General features: G+C 54.6%; 1 protein-coding gene across 2 annotated transcripts; it reads right to left on the reverse strand.

Moving 5' to 3' along the window:
• Nucleotides 1-2,291: 2,291 nt before the first annotated feature.
• Nucleotides 2,292-14,400, reverse strand: SLC35H1 (solute carrier family 35 member H1). 2 transcript variants are annotated; one of them, XM_074347357.1, is made up of 11 exons: nt 14,303-14,392; nt 11,346-11,425; nt 10,386-10,731; nt 9,636-9,786; nt 8,631-8,694; nt 7,867-7,939; nt 7,159-7,327; nt 6,989-7,072; nt 4,499-4,674; nt 3,219-3,348; nt 2,292-2,880 (listed from the first exon to the last, which is right to left on the reverse strand). In XM_074347357.1, the coding sequence occupies exons 3-11, from the start codon at nt 10,503-10,505 to the stop codon at nt 2,753-2,755; spliced, it is 1,095 nt and encodes a 364-aa protein (XP_074203458.1). In that variant the 5' UTR covers nt 10,506-10,731; nt 11,346-11,425; nt 14,303-14,392; the 3' UTR covers nt 2,292-2,752. The 2 variants fall into 2 exon arrangements, with proteins under 2 accessions (XP_074203458.1, XP_074203459.1); XM_074347358.1 differs by lacking the exon at nt 11,346-11,425 and having other exon boundaries at nt 14,303-14,400.
• Nucleotides 14,401-15,962: the final 1,562 nt, after the last annotated feature.

A 15,962-nucleotide genomic window follows, 5' to 3' on the forward strand; every position in this document is an offset into this window, starting at 1 on the left:
GCAACTCTACTCCCAAGCCACTGGAGGTTTTAGGTTTTTCTCAGCAGAATGGAGCAAAAAATGGATGGAGGTGATCTCCTGAGCCTGCCTGGCAGAGGAGGTACCAGAATGAAGATGAAGGTAGTCCAGATTCAGCCTGATGTCTCAGCTCTCTCCCAAAGGCAAACTCCAGCTTGTTCTCATCCCCACCACGCCCCCGACTGCAGACATCCTCATATATTGGGGGCATTAACCTTCCTTCCACCGGAGGCCCCCAGGAGAGGCAGTGGGCTTGTAAGCACTTAAAACTCGTACCTCTAGGTCAGCCCTCCTCCCTTCCACCCACCTCAGCAGAAGCCCTGGAGCTGGAGGCTTCGTGGGGACAGATGCCACAGCCTTGGAGAGATAAGTCACATCCTCAGCTTCCTTCAACCTGTACAATCACCGAGTTGCTATGGTGATGCTGCAGCCCTGAGATGCAATGGCTGCAGACAGCATGGGTGCTTCTAGGGCTCAAAGATGAGGGTGACGCTGTCTGGCCCAGGAGGCCAGGCGATTGGGCGGGATGGGTTGGAGAGGAGGAGGGGAGCCCTCCTCTAGGCTTGGCTGGTAATTGCCGCTAAGTGAGGGGCTGTCACTGAACCCAACATGCGGGTGGTGGGGGCCCCTGCTCTGCACCCTGTAATTACTGCACCAGACAGCACTTGCTTCCTGTGCGGGGAGGCAGGGATGGAGGGGGGAGCAGACAGGAAGCTCTCATCCACCTGAGCCAGCAGGGCTCTGGCAGCCTCTCCCTACCACCCAAGCTTCCTGCATCCCAAGCAGCCTCTCCAGCAGAGGCTGGGACACCCCCAGCAGGCCACTCCTTTTTGCTGGCTCTCCCCACGTCAGCCAGGGTGGAGCGTAAGTTTCCTTTAATCCTAGCCTTTGAGCTTGCAGAATCCAAGGCGGGCAGAGGTGCAGGAACCAGATAAGACACCACTTTAGGGCGTCTTATCTGGGTGTCACACCTCCATTCCAGAAGTCTGAGTTGTGAAGCTGAATTGGAGGCAGGAAATCTTGGTTCTGATTCCTTTTGAACCCAGAGGCTCTGGGGACCTTAGGCTAGTCACTGCCCGCCCCCTCCAGGCCTCAGTTTCTCTCACCATAAGACTGAGAGTGGGGCTCACTCTTCAAGATTGTCCTACAGCAGGGGTTGGCAAATTATAGCCCACGAGCCAAACTGTGGTTCGGCAAGCAAGCTTTCACTGGAACACAGCCACGCCCTTTCGCTTCTAGACCTAAATCTGTGGCTCCTTTCCAGCTACAATGTCAGACCTGAGTAGCTGCGACAGGGACCATATGGCCCCCAAACAAAAAATATTTACTATCTGGCCGTTTGCATAGAAAGTTTGCCAACCAGTTTCTGAAGTATTAACATTCTTCTAGACTTACTGGGCTGAGCTATAGTGGCTCAGATCTAGAACAGTTCATAACAAGTCCCAACCTGGTCTCCACCCTGCAGACACCACCGTCCTCCCAGGATTCCTACCTGGGTTTGCATAGTGGCACAGGTTGGGCAGTTATGGGAGCAGAAGTGCGGTGCAATAGCGCCACCTGCTGTGAGTGCCTAAAAGCACTTCTACCCAGAAGGACGGGGACCAGCAACTCTCATGATGGTAGGGGAACCAGCTCACGGGAGCAGGCCAGGCGTCAGAACGCACATCAGAGCTGGGATCTCACCTCCTCCCTCTACATTTTATAAAGACTGCAGTCTAGAGGGGCAGCGGGACATGTCCAAGGTAGGTGAGCAGAAGGCCCAAGTCCCAGAGGCCCACAAACTTCTATATTGTTCCTTGGACGTGCACGTGGGTACACAGCCCTGGCCGTGAATCCTAATATGGCCACTCATTCAAGGCCTTGGTTCCACAGATGATAAAAGGATTTTCAAAATACATACTTACATAACGTTTAACTTGTTACCAATATTGACTCAATCTTCAGAACAACTCTGAGATAATTATTATCCCCATTTCACTGATGAAAAAACTGTGGTACAGAGAGGTTAAGTAATTTGCTTAAGGTCACACAGCTAGTGACAAAGCTGGGATTCAAATCAGGCTGACATCCCCAGGATTGATGCTCAGTACCTGTTTTTTCCCTGACTGCAGGTATGGTGGGGCCCCAGGAGATAGCACACACACACAAAGGACGTGGGAGGCCTAGAGTATGACCAGTCATCTGAAGAAAGGCCCCAGGCAGGGAAAGGAGGGGAGAGGCCAGACCCACACTGCCCTTCCCTGCCCCTGCACCTCCAGGCAACACAAGGCAGCCAGTGGACCATAAACCCTTTATTTCCAAACTATAAATAGACCTGCTGTCTGAGAAAAGATGCTCTCCAGGTGATGAGGCCCCAGATTCTCTATCTCCCATTCCTAACTGCTCTGCAGTCCAAACCCAGTCCCCTTAGAAACCTGTTATGCCTCTGACATCGCCATCTTGGCACTCAGAGCCTGGCAAGCAGCTGAGAACAGCCCACTCTCTTCCCCTGCTGTGAAGCCAGCACAGCTTAGACCCGCCTCCGGCCCTGTCCGAGGCTGGCCTGGTGCTCACCCCTGCTGGACCAGCTCCCTGCCTTGGTTCCACCATGTGGTCATGTGTTCTCCGAGGCCCAATGCAGGAGACTCCTGCTCTACCGTTCCCTGGCAGCTGTGAGGGGCCATGTGGGTCCCCGAGCCGCTGACAGGTGTGAAGGCTGGGGAGCAACCTGTTTCCAAGTTGGTCCCCTGGCTGGTCATTGCTGCCCCTGGGCCACAAAGTACTCCTCCTCATTGTCCTCCTCATCTGGCTGGCTGGTCCGGAGTAGTAGCTCCAGGTCAGGGTTGGAGCCCAGCCCCTTCAAGGGCTTAGGGCCGCCATCACCTGGAGATAAAGACAGCCCCATTACAGACCCAGTCTTCTTCCCCTGGCATGTGTGCTGAGTCACCCAGGGCTTCACCCACCCACCCCCTGGAGGTGACCCCTATGACTTCTTGGAGGAGTGGTGGTGGCAGAATCATCAGGCAAACTTCCTGACTTGAAGGGACAGCCAATGCAGAGGCAGCTGAACTGTACAGTCAGCCATGAGACTGGAACTGCTCTGAGGAGTCAAGAACCACCTGCCTCTTTCTGGCAGGGCTGGGTAGAGCAGAAATCAGTGGGGCAGAGTCACAGGAGAATGTTCTCAGGAGACAGGCCTCTGAAAGGGGAGATCTGGTTACCTCTGGAGTGCAGGGCTTTGAGGGCAATGTGCAGGGATATTCCCGAGAGGCAGAGGGCAAAGCCCAGCCAGTTCAGAAGGCTGATCTGATCGCCCAGCAGATGAGCTGCCAACAGCAAAGTGCAGACTTCCTGTGGGCAGAGAAGCAGGAAGGGATGTGACCAGCTGGAGGAGGTGGAACCTTCATAAGGAGGGAGGAGGGCAGGGGCACCGGACACACCCAGAGGGTAGAGCCAGACCTGCCCAAACTCCTGGGCCCTGGCAGGCTGGCCTGCAAGGCAGTGGGGAAAGCCTCCCCAAGCTCAGGGGACCAGGCCTGTCTGTAATGCTTTCCTCCCTTTGTGTTACTGGGATGCAGCCAGGGAGGTGCTTCTCACAGAGGTCTGTCAGGACTGAAAGAGGCAAACCAGATCCAGGCTGGGAGTGCAGGGAGTCAAGCCCACAGCCATGTCCACAGGGATGGACAGCTGCCCTTCCAGAAGGCACCTGTGTATGGAGAGCCCCCTGCTGCCATGGGAGAAATGCAGTCACACTGGGCTGCACAAGACACACACTGGTCAAGGAGCTCTTCATACATACTGGCTGCAAATGGGATGGGTCAGATGATTCTGAGGATGACAGCTTATGCCTCATCCTTTGGTTGGTAACCAGAAGACCCTCAGGGCAGACCTAAACTTCTGGTTTTCTACACCACTGCTCTAGTATCACTGTTTGCCTGGTCCGTGGCCCCGAGCAGGGAGGAGGGAGAGATGGTGGGGGAGGAAATGGGAGAAGTGATGGAATGAAAGGGTAAGGATGCTGCTAGTAAAGGCAGGCCTGGCAAACGCAGCACACTCATGATATAACCATTCCTTACTGTGCCCATGGCAGGCATTGCCAATCAATCACAGAACTCTTTACTGATGTCTGGCTGGGGGCTTCTCTACCACTGGCTCTAGGCCACTGCCAACGGATCAGAGTTAGCATTCCTGGTACAATGTAAATGCATCCCAGGCCTAGTGGAGTCAGACCTGGCTTTGAATCCCAGCCTGGCTACCTCCTAGCTGTGTATCCTGGGTTATGAGAAGGTCTTTATGCCTGTTTCCCCATCTGTGAAGCAGGGATGCTCATCCCTACCTCACAGGGCTGTAGTGACGGAGGGAGTACAGGTGAGAGCACAGCACGCAGAACCCTGACTGGGCACTTCTGTCCCTTCTCTGCAGGGCTCTGGGATGCAGGAGCTGGGACACCCTCGGGGGGCTCCCCTCTAGGACAGGACTGGGGTCACCTCCAAGACTGTACCTTAAAAATGCCGGCAATGGAGAGAGTGAGGCTGGAGGTTCTGGAGACCAGAAGGAACTCAGAGAAGCCCAAACCAAAGGCGAGAATCCCGCCAAGGAAGAGGCTCCCAAGTACCCGCAAGAGTAGCCCCGTGTCCTGGAAACGGAAGATTTTCTCAGATGTGGACAAATGGAGACCTGAAAGCAACAGGGGGGAGTGGAAGGCCACGTCCTGGGTGTGCTCGCCCAGGAGCCTCACCCTGCCCCCCACCCGCATGCGGTCTGCCGCTGCTGCAGCGCACACTCTCTGAGCACCTGCCACCTGGGGCTCTGAGCACGAGGACGGGAGGTGTCAGAGAATCCCGCGCAGATGGCCTGAGACTTAGGGAAACCAGGGAAGCAGTAATGGCTGCCAGAGAGCCCTGGGTTAATACAAGCCAGAGATGGTGATGAGAGGGGCTGCATCGCAGAGGAAATCGGGAGGAAGCACCTTGCTCCTTCACAGTGTGTACCGACCTGTCTGTGGGGGGAGGCGGGGAAGGTGACTTCACGTGGCTTTGGCAGCTGTGAAACCCAGTGGGCCAGGGAGATGGGGTAGCCCATTACACGAGGAGTGCCTATGCCCTGAGCCACTGGAGGAATCCCTTAAATTTCAGGTGGGCCACCTATAAACAGGGATGAAACTCTATCCTTACAAACCTCTATTTAATCTGGGTCTTGCTATTACGTATCTGTGGGTTTCAGCTGAGACATGTCCCCTTTCTAGACCCGTTTCCTCGATGACAAAATAAAAGGGCTGGGATTCGACCAGACTGTATAGTTTGATGAACAGCTCTCAGAAAGTAAACACACACACATACACATATATCAAGGTATTACAAAACCATGGTCCCTTGTTCCAGAGACAACCACACGGGCATACCCACACCAAGTGTTGCTTAGACTTCAAAGGACTCTCAGCCCTTCAACACTGTCCATCTGAGAGAACGGTTCCTTGGGTCCCTCCCTGCAGGAAAGGCCCCCTGAGGGAGCAGCACGGTGTGAAGGAGAGCCCCAGACTAGGCACAATGGACACTTGCGGAAGTGGGAGGCCGGCTGAGTACTTTGAGATTTTTGGAGGGAAAGACCAAAGAAATGCAGAGTGATAGTTCCCCCTCCCTGGCTCCACAGCAAACAGCCTCCTGATGTAGGACATCTCGTCTGGTGCTGGGCTCAGCAGTACTGCAAAGGCGTCGGCAAATTGAAGGGAATTTGGGGAAGAGCAACATAGTAATGAAGGCGCTTGGGGGATTAATTTACCAGAGAAGATTAAAGGAGCTAAATCCATGCAGCTTTGCTAAGTGATGACTACCAGGGGCTTTCGGATGAGGGTTTGCAGAGATGGGGAATGGTGTAAACACCCAGGAAGGGAGGGAGAGTGCAGCATTTGGTACAGGGGGCATAAGGAAGGGATGGTGAGAGATTTTTAAAAAGGGGAAAAAAAGAAAAAAAAAAGAGGCTGCAGAACATAAGTTTCCTGGACAACAGGGCTGCAGAATAATTTTCTCAGAGAGGTTTGAGACGCTTCACTGCTTGAAACTTAAATGGATGTGGGACAGAATTCTCTGTAATGACCCTGAGGACAGAAGGGACTCTGGGAGGAAGGATATACAGACAGGGGACAAAGACTAATTCCAGAACACTGGGGAAAGGGAGGTGGTGTTGCATCTCTGGCCTGGACAATTCTCCCTGCCTCGGCTCTTATGTGCCATCCACCCCACCCAGACCTCGGGGCCCCCAGCAGACCCCTGCCCAAAAGTGCACTCTCCTCCCCACATCTGAACCTACTCTTCCTGCCTCCTGGGATGCCTGCCTTCATCAGGCTATTAAAATCACATTCATTCTCCAAAATGCATTGTCTGGGAAGCCTTGACTTGCTTTTTTACCCCCTCATCCTGAAACAATTCATGACCCTCTGTTCCTTCTAAGAAAAAGAAGGCATAATGGTCAAGAAGAGGGACTCTGCTGGCTCCACATTCGGGGCTTGTTTCTGAGCTGTGGGACCTTGGGCAAGGCTATCTTTACTTCTCTCTGCCTCAGTTTCTTTCGCCTGCAAGATGGGGAGAGTAGTAGTACTGCCACATGGGGTTTTGGGGAGTATTAAAGAACTAACAGGTTTAAAATGATCAACATCAACTATACTTAAATTTTTAAAATAAAATAAATAAAATTTAAAAACATAAAAAATAGAAAATAAAATCATCAGAACAGCTCTGGTATACCTTTAGGGCTTGTCTGCATTCACCATCATTACCACCTGCTATGTTTTGCATACACTTTCTAGGTAGCATTTATTGTGCTGGATTCTAGCCATTTGGTTTAAGTGTCTGACCAGCCCCCAAACCAGGCACTGCCAGGGAAGAGACAGCATCTTTGATCTCCGTAACCTTGCAGCTATCACCGTGATGGGCTCAGAGCAGGGATGGGAGATCTGCTGCACCATGGTGGCCCTGCTGTGGATGACCCAACATACCTTCAAATATGGCAAAGAGCGGGAAGAGCCCCAGAAACATGAGTGGCTGCAGGTGGAACATGGTGTCAATGGGGTTCTGGAGCCCTGCAGAATGCAACATGGATGAGCCATTGGGCCCGACCTGGCCTGGCCTGCCTCCACCCCGCCTGGTGCCCAGGCACCTCTCTCACCGAGTTCCGCCTTCTGCAGGAGCATCTGGGTGAGGGTCCAGCGAATACCACCGATGAATGAGGCACCCAGCACCAAGGCAAAGCCCTCGGCATTGAACTGCGTGGACTTGTAGGTAAACATGAAGAGGCCCCCGGCGATGAGGAGAACCACCAAGACCAGTGCTGCACGCTGGAAGGATGGGGAGCAGTTGCAATCAACTTGAGGGTCTCGAGTGCCTGGAGTTTGGGGGTCAGCAGCCATCTTGGTTTGCCCTGAGGCCAGACACCCTTCTATCTGCCCTAATCTGGGGTCCTGGCCAGCTCCTTCCCATCAATGTACACAGCTGACATCCAGTTGGCATGTGCCCAACATCCTGAAATACTGCAGAGCTTTTCTACAGCTGTCCTGGGCCCCCATGTGGCTGCACCGCGTACCCCCCTGGATCTAGTGAACAAAGGGCTCCTGCCCCACTGCAGGGAGCGTCCAGGACCTGCCGCTTGGGCCCTCGTCTTTGAACCCTCTCTCCTTTGGTCACCGCTCCTGCCACTCTGGTTTCTAAGTATTCTTAGTAGTGCCCTGTGTCTAGGTCCTTCCTCAGGGAGCTACTGCCGTCTGGGCTGGCCTTGTCTCCTCGGTCACACACAAGGACAAGCCACTGCTCAGGTTCCCCTTTTTTATTCTTAGCATCTATGGGGGTAGGAGGGACACAAGGAAAGCCGGGGCCTCACCAACTCCTCCAGCTTGAAGATCAGAGAGAAGATCAGGATGAAGAGGATCGCCGAGGATTTGGTCATTGTGTACCTGGAAGGGAAAATTACTCACGATGAGCCACTGGAGCCCGGGGCGCAGACCCACTGCCAAGAAAGGAGCTGGCAGCACCTTTCTGGAAAAGGCTGGGGGAGACCCCTGACTTCTCTGAGGGCAGCAGGGCAATCTGGATACAGACCACCAAAGAAAGGTGGCCTGAGTCCTCTCGGCTGACACATGACTTTTAATCACAAGAAATCTCTGACTAAGAGGTCTCTGATTATCACCAGGGAGAAAAGGCTGCAGGTCCAACATTGAGCTTATGGCGTCCTACTACCTGCCTACCCCTCAGTGAGACCAGGATAAGGTGGGAAGAATGAAAGAAGGGGAGAAAAGAGAAGGCAGGGGCTGTGCTCTCTGAAGTGCAAAGTCAGAGATAAGAAATAACTGTTCTGCCGGCCCCTGAGCAGCTGTGTGCACCGCACACCCATCAGTGCCCTTTCTCCTTTGTCCTGTCGCCGGGCCGCCTGGCAAGGAGGCACACATCCCTTCCATGCCTGGCTTCCTGAAGAGGCTGGAGACTCCTGGGAGAGCTGCTGGGTGTCAGGGAGGAGTGGAGAGACAAGGGCTGGTCCCGGACAGTGGCTTGGTGGCTGGCCCGCCGCTGGGTACACAGCCAGCCAGCTGGACAGACAGTGAGAGCCGGAGCCTCAAAGGGAAGTGGCGGGGTGGGGCTGGTACTCACAGCGAGACGGTGATGTAGAGGAAGCTCCAGTTGGACAAGCCCACGTCAAGCGCTGTCGCCAGGGCTGTGGAGACAAGGGGTGCCCAGAGGACCCGCAGCCAGTGATAAGAATACTGCCATGAGGCGCCTGAGTACCCCCCTTCTTTGGCCTCTTTGTCTTGGCTTCCTCTTTTTCTACCCAGCAACCGAAGGGTTAACTCCTGGCCCCCAAAAAGGTGGGTGGGGGCTGCTGCAGTCCCTTCTGACTGTGCTGTTCCCACTTGTTAAAAACACTTTGAACATCCCCCTGATGGAGGTATTAACCTGATCCTGCTGATCCCTTACTGGAAGCTCTTCAGAGTGGTTCCCATCTCCCGCGGGATAGACACACACTCCTCCCAGAGGACCTGGTCCGCCAGGATCTGACCCCGGAGGACTTCTCATTTCTTGCAACTCCACTTCCTCTCAACAACACAGAGTCCTCAGTATCCTGAGACGCTTTTCAGTTCCCTTTCAGACCCACCCACACACTGAACCTCCCCCAGGCACGAGTGCCTGCCCTCCCAGGATCCGCCAGACCCACTCCCCGCAAGGTCTCAGCCAACTCAGCCCTTGCTCCGGGAAACCCTCCCTGCGCAGCCGCCCACGGACTGTGGCTGGTTCCCTCCCCGGTGCTCCGTGGGCCCCCGGCGCCTGCCTGGCAGAACGCGTGCAGGCACTACATGCTCTGCGCACTGCTGTCTCCAGGCCATAGTGCCTACTCAGTGTGTGTTCAAGGGTGAGGGGACTACAAGGCCACCGCTGTGTCAAAGCTTCTCTGGGTGTGCCTGGGGGGGGTGGGGAGACAGGATGGCTAAGAGGCAGAAGTGGGGGTCAGGGAGGCAGGCAGAGGAGTGAGAGGGGAAGGGCCTGAGCTTCAAGCCACAAGGCTTCCTTTCTGAGGTTTCCATTTGTTCTGGACCTCTGGCTTTCTGAGCTTCCTCCGCCCGCTCAGGCTCTCCCCTGGGCCGGCCAGTGGGCACATACCTGTTGGAGCGACCCTTCTGAGGTAGTCGGCCCAGCTCAGCACCACACGGGCCCTGTGGCTGGAGCACTGAACCAGGGCCCTGGACAGGGCAGAGAACAGGAAGATCACGGCCAGGTGCAGCATCGTCATGAACAGGGGGAAGTGGAAGCTCTGTACGGAGCCCAAAGCACAGAGGGAGCCTTTACAGCCTTGCCCGTGGGGTCTCGCCTCCCTCCTCGCCTCCCTCTGGTGGTGGCAGCGCTAATTCAGTAGTTCCTGGGGCTCTGCAGTGTACGTGGGGCCTTCCCCCACATTACATTCTCCCCAGTTTTGGAGGTCACACAGACAGCAGGGGGCAGAAGAGGGGGCAGTCATAGCCTGGTGCCGTCTGCATCACTTTACCAGGACTGTGAGCTCCCTCCAGCCCTCCCCATGGCACATACCCAGGTAGGAGTTGGGGTGGACCCATATGACTGTGGCAACTATCAAAATACTGAACTACTTCACTGGCTGGCGAGCAGCTGCTGGCTTTGGGCTCAAGTTCTCCAGCTATCCTCAGTGTCTCCCTTTTCCAATTTCCCCTTTACCCAAATATTTAAGGAGAATCCCTGGCACGGCCCTGTCCTATCACTGGTGTGACAGGCTTTCAGTTAATTGAATTAGTTGAATCCAGGGCCTTCCTGCTGTTAAATATCGGGGGGGGGGGGGAACTGTAGCCTTGGCTGCAGCCACCTCCATCCAGCCCTGGCACTGTGAGGCCTCAGCCTTACCTTGGTCAGCCACTTGTTATAGAAGGTGATGCCAATGGAGAAGCAGTAGTAGAGAAGGACCAGCCCCAGAGTCAGCCCCGCCTTCCACACGAAGGCCAGGTCGAGGGCCCACCTCCCCATCCGGGGAAGCTGCAGCTTCCTGGCTCGGGTCAGCGGGGGCAGCACCTCTCCTGAAGACGGCCGGCAGGAAGAGCTGGAGGGCTGGGCCCACACCTCTCAACGAGAAAGTCTCCTGGCCGGTACTTTCTCCGCCTCCATGATTCAGAACTGTCCACGGAGCACTGCCCTCACCTGAGGGGCTGGTGGCCCACGTTGACACTCTCCATGATTAACCCCAGGTCTGAGGCTAGAAAGATGAAAAGGCAGTTCCGGTGGCTCAGGCAGGGGGAGGGCTACCTGACTCGTCCACCCCAGGCCTGCCCCGCAGGGAACAAGCAGACAGGACAGCAGGAAGGAGCCTGCTGGCATTCGGCCTCAACACATCCACTCCCCTGTCACCTCAAGTGGTTCTCCATGAATTTCCACCAAAGTGACCTTTTGAAAATGTAAATCTGATCATGTCAGATCAGACTGCAGCCCTTCAGGAGCATGCAGGGCTATTATGATAAAGACCAAAACTCTTCCCGTAGCTCGGCCCAGCCAGGCTCTCCGGCCTCAGCACCAGGTCTCCTGCTCTCATCCTGCCAGAAGGCTTTCCTTTCCCCAAACACACCGGGCTCCTTCCTGCTGCCAGAGGGAACCAAACGCTCCGCCTTGCCTTCATTCCCTCCTCAACTGGTCCTACTTATCTTCAGCTCAAATGTCACTTCCTTGGGGAGCACCGCCCCCTTGATGGGCCCCCTACATTTCCTTCATCACACGTGTGCAAAGCCTGAGGATCTGCATGCTGGCTGTATCCCCTGGGGGGCTGTGAGCTCCACACAGACGGGAGCCGCGGTATCTGTGTTAGTTTACACTCACCTGACACATGGAAAGTTCACCGTATGGATTGTTGGCTCGATGCAAGAGAGGGCACGTGATTTTCAGGGCACTGATCTGGCCTTGAAGACAATGAAAATAGACCAGAAAACTAATACATCCCATGCCCTGGCCTCTAAAAACCACTCCCATAGAGGCGGTGCCTGCCTAGGGTCTTGCCAAAGACAACCAACACCACCACTCCTGGCCTCCCTATCAATCCAGCCGAGCCTAATGAGTGGGAGACCGGGCCACCCAGGTCCAGTGGATTTCCCCAGCTGCTCCATCTGTGTGTCCCTCTTCCCCCATCTCCTCCTCTGAGACATTCTCACCCTGCTGAAATGCCACCTCCTTCTTCCTAGAACCATCCGATCAGATATACCCTAGCTCCCCCACCCCCAGCCCTTCCTGAAGGGAGAAATTCCATTCAGCTCTGTACTCTGGAGTCTGGCTTATCATCTCCCCTCCCCGAAAGCGAACTCAGAGCTGGCACAAGGCTTTGCCTGAAGGACACCCTAGGCTGTGGTTCTCTTCAGGGGAACTCTGGAAACCTGTGGTGTTTTGGGAGAACTCTAGCTTTTAGTGAGTGGAGACTACGGGGGCACCACCTACATAACCAAGAATTGTTCTGTAACCTGCATAACTTAGACATTCATGCAGGTAGAAGATCTATTTATAATTCCCCAAACCTAGAACCCAACTCTGTTTCGCCTGGAACACGGAGTAAATTTTCCATGGTTCTACCATGCACTAAAATGTCCCAAGAATGCATTTGCCACAGACACTGAGAGGAGACGGAACTGTTTTTGGTAAGACAGAACGACGAGTTCCCAGCTGGGAAAAACGGTACCATCTAACAGCAGCGGCACACGTGGTTCTCGAGCTGTCACACAACACGGCTGCAGCAGTCTGCACCATGGCTTTCACGTTCTAGAAAGTTCTACAGAGAGGTGAAAGCAGGGACTGCTTCATTGCAGCTTCCAGTGCCCAGGAACTTACATACTGAGTTAATAACTTTATTTTATTGTCAATTGCTTTCCTTTTATTTCTCTTTTATATTATAGTAAGGGCAAAGTCAATTAAAAAAATTCATGTGTAGGATGTTTTTATTAACCATAAGTTTCATTTGAGGATAATAAGGGGGGTTGTTAATGAAATATTTATCTTGAAAAAGAGGGTGTTGTATCCAGTGGGTTGAAGATGCCGGTGCTAGGTCACCCTCTGCGGTCCCATTCCTTGAAATGTAAGCTTGTATCTCCCCAGTGTGTATCCCTCCTTCTGAACCCCTAGTCAACTCCAGAAGAACATCCAACTGCCTCCTTGTAATTTTCGCTTGGATGGCTAACATCAAGCATCTCATACATAGCCTGTCCAGGACTCCCGTTTTCCAGAAGTCATCCACCCTCTGTCCAAACCTGCTCCTCTTCCCACCTCAGCTAGGGGCCCCCTCACCTGGTTGTTCAGGCCAGAAATCTTGTTCTCATCTTTGACTCAGCCCGCATTCAATCAACAGACAACTATCAGCTTTATCTTAAAAGAATATTCCAAATAGAGTCCCATCTCCTGACCTCCACCACTACCATCCAAGTCACCATGCTCTCTCTCCTTCACAATTCATTAGTTTCCTCTATGGTCCTCTCTGCTTCTGCCGACACCTCCCACAATCAGACTCCTGCTCACAAAGCTAAAGAGTGGAGCATGCGGGCACCAAATCCACATCTAACAGAACTCCAGGCCCATCCATGCTCTTTCCTCTATACCATTGTTTCCCAACTTTGGCATTATTGACATTTGGGGCCAGATAATTCTTTGTTGGGAAGGGGCCTTCCAGGGATGTTTAGCAGCATCCCTGGTCTCTACCCAGTAGATGCTTGTAGCATCCCTCCCCTCTCATCCCAAGTGCTGACCACCAAAAATGTCTCCATATCTTGCCAACTGTCACCTGGGGGGCAAAATGCTCCCTGTTGAGACCAATTGCTTGCATCCCACAGACAACCACAGGGGCATGCTGGCACTAAGAGTTTTCCCCTGGCACTCTCTCCCCAAGGTTCCCCCATGGCTTCCAAGTCAGGGCAGTCTGCACCCTTCTGTGAATGGACTTTTTTCATCTTCTGGCTTCTGGTGCAGTTCCTACTCCAACACTGCAAAGCCCTCCTTCCACTGTTTAAACCCTGCCCTTCCTGTAACAAGCCAGTCTAGGTCCCCCACTTGCAGGTGAAGTCCCCACGACTACCCAGCCACAGGGAGCACCTTCTCAAAGTTAACAAGTCTCCTAACTGGTGTCCCTGCTTCCTCTTACCCTCTTACAGCCTGGAGCCCACAATTCAGCCAGAGAGATGGCTTGAGCCCAGAAAGCAAACCAGGCCCTCACAGCACTAATCCCAACCTAGCAGGCGCGAGATGTAGGCCTCCCACCCTCTGGCCTTTGCCCACATCTGCAACCTCACTCTCCCCTCCCTTCCCTGCCACGCTGGCCGCTGGCCGCTGGCCCCTGACCCCTTGTCCAACACACCAAGTCTGTTTCCCTCTTTGCATTTGCTGTCCCCTCTGCCCAGAACACTCTTCCACAGACCTATGCTCGGCTAAATCTCCTGGGCCATCCCCTCCCACCCCAGTACTCGTGGCACCTCCCACTACGTGTCGTTTCCTTGTTTGCACACGTGTTTACTGCCCGTTCCAATTCCCACCCCACCGCGAGATGCGGCCCCTGCGCTTGCAGGCCCAGCAGGTCGGTGTGATGCCTGCCCGGGTCACGTCGCGGGTGCTCAGGAAATGCCAAGGAGAGCGCGCGCGGAGGCCCGGGCCCTCCACGGCGGGGAGACCAAGGCCCGGGAGGGGCAAGACCCGGATAGGCCCAAGCCGCGGCGCGCGTTGCCGGGCCGGGACCCCACTCCCCGCCCCTCCCCAGTTCCCTCCCGGACCCCGGGAACGCGCAGAAGGCCTGCCGCGCCCTCACTCACCTCAGCCGTGGGCTCACCGGGCCGGGATCCTCCTGCCGGAAGTGCGAGCCCGAGCGCCGCCGTCGGGGGTGGGCACTTCTGCCGGAAGCTGCTGGGGGCGGGGCGGGGGCGTTGTCAGGGGGCGGGGCCGGGGCGGGACCCACCGCCATGGGCGGTCCGCCGCTATCCCGCGCCGCGCGCCCTTCTCCCCGCCCCGGGAGACGGTGGAGACTGGTGCCGAGCACCGCTGCGTACTGTGGTTTTTGTACCTCTTGCGCTCAACCACAGCCTCGGTCTGGAGTCCTGGTGCCTGCAGCAGAACCCTGCGCACTGCGGGCAGCCAGAAAACAGTCGCCTACTACTGTCGAACTAATTATTTACCTTTTTCCAACCCAGTGCTGGGCAACCATGGAAACACCAAGATAGATCTCTCCTGGGCTTTGTCTTCTGGGACCTCAAGCCAACTGGGGAGTGATGTCAGGGGCATTAAATTTTAGGACTTGGAAGATCAATGGGAGGTGGTAAATATAGACATTTGTGAAACATTTTCTGTGTGCCTGGAACTTTATAAAAATTATCTCAATTTCAATAAATTGGGGGGAGGGCATCCCAGGCAGGAAATAAGGAGACGAGGTTGGAGCCTGGCTTGGAGACCACTTGTTTATAAAGAGTTAACAAAAACCATGGTTGGAAAAGTAGCCAAGGGGCAGGTTTCAGTGGTCCCCAAAATGCCAGCTAGAGTTAAGATCTTACTCATCTTGCAGGATGAATTAAGAGGTAGAGCACGCTGGGTGGGGGGTGGGGGTAGGCATTTGGAGGCCAGGCAGCCTAGGGTTGCAGATTGAGGCCCAGTCTGGGGACTTTTTCCCCTCCCTCTCCAGCCCCTCCTGGATCTGTGGCTCTAAGACTAGCTGCAAACAGGAGTCCTTGCAAATGACTCAGCTGGGCTCCCTGGCTTCCCTGAACGGAAGGCTCAAGGCTCAAGGCCAGAGTGTAAGCAGTTCATTATGCAAACTGCTGCTGCCCCGCCTCCGCCAGCTGGCATCATGGGGGTATTTGTTCTCTCCGTACTTAACAACACCTACGATGACACCCAAGCTCTTGGCTTTATTCAGTCCTCAAGGCTGCATGCACTTTCCATGCCTTTTGAAAGAGCTTGTCCTCACCCCCTTCTCCCTCAGAAGCAAGATAAAGCATCTATTTCATCACCGCCCTCATTCAAGCCTCCCAGCTACCAAAGCTGAGGTTTGAAGTAACAACTAAAACACCAGCTGGCAAGCTGGGCACTAAGTACCGGCAACACACAGGGTGAAGAACATGTCTTCTTTGTAAGGCACAAGTACTCGAGCTGTTCCCTGGCTGTGTCCCTGGCAGGGAGAAGAGGGAGAACACGTCCACAGGGGTGTACGGTATGCCTTTCCCTGCTGTACCTGGCAGGCCTGAGCAGAAAGCTCTTTGTCCTGGCGTGACAATCTGTGAGCATCCTTAACCAGCAGGTGTGTGCGTGAGCGCATGTGTGCAGGCTTGTGCGTGGTCGGGAGCACAGTCACTGGAGAGGAGGAAGGGGCTCTTGGAAGGTGGCTGAGCTCTCCAACGTCCTCCAGACACGAGATGAAGGCTTGTCAAGGTGAAAGCTCCCTTGGGCAGGGAGCTAATACAGACAAACAACTGTTAACAGGAA

Source organism: Camelus bactrianus, chromosome 19, assembly GCF_048773025.1.
Source record: "Camelus bactrianus isolate YW-2024 breed Bactrian camel chromosome 19, ASM4877302v1, whole genome shotgun sequence".
NCBI classification, from domain to species: domain Eukaryota; kingdom Metazoa; phylum Chordata; class Mammalia; order Artiodactyla; family Camelidae; genus Camelus; species Camelus bactrianus.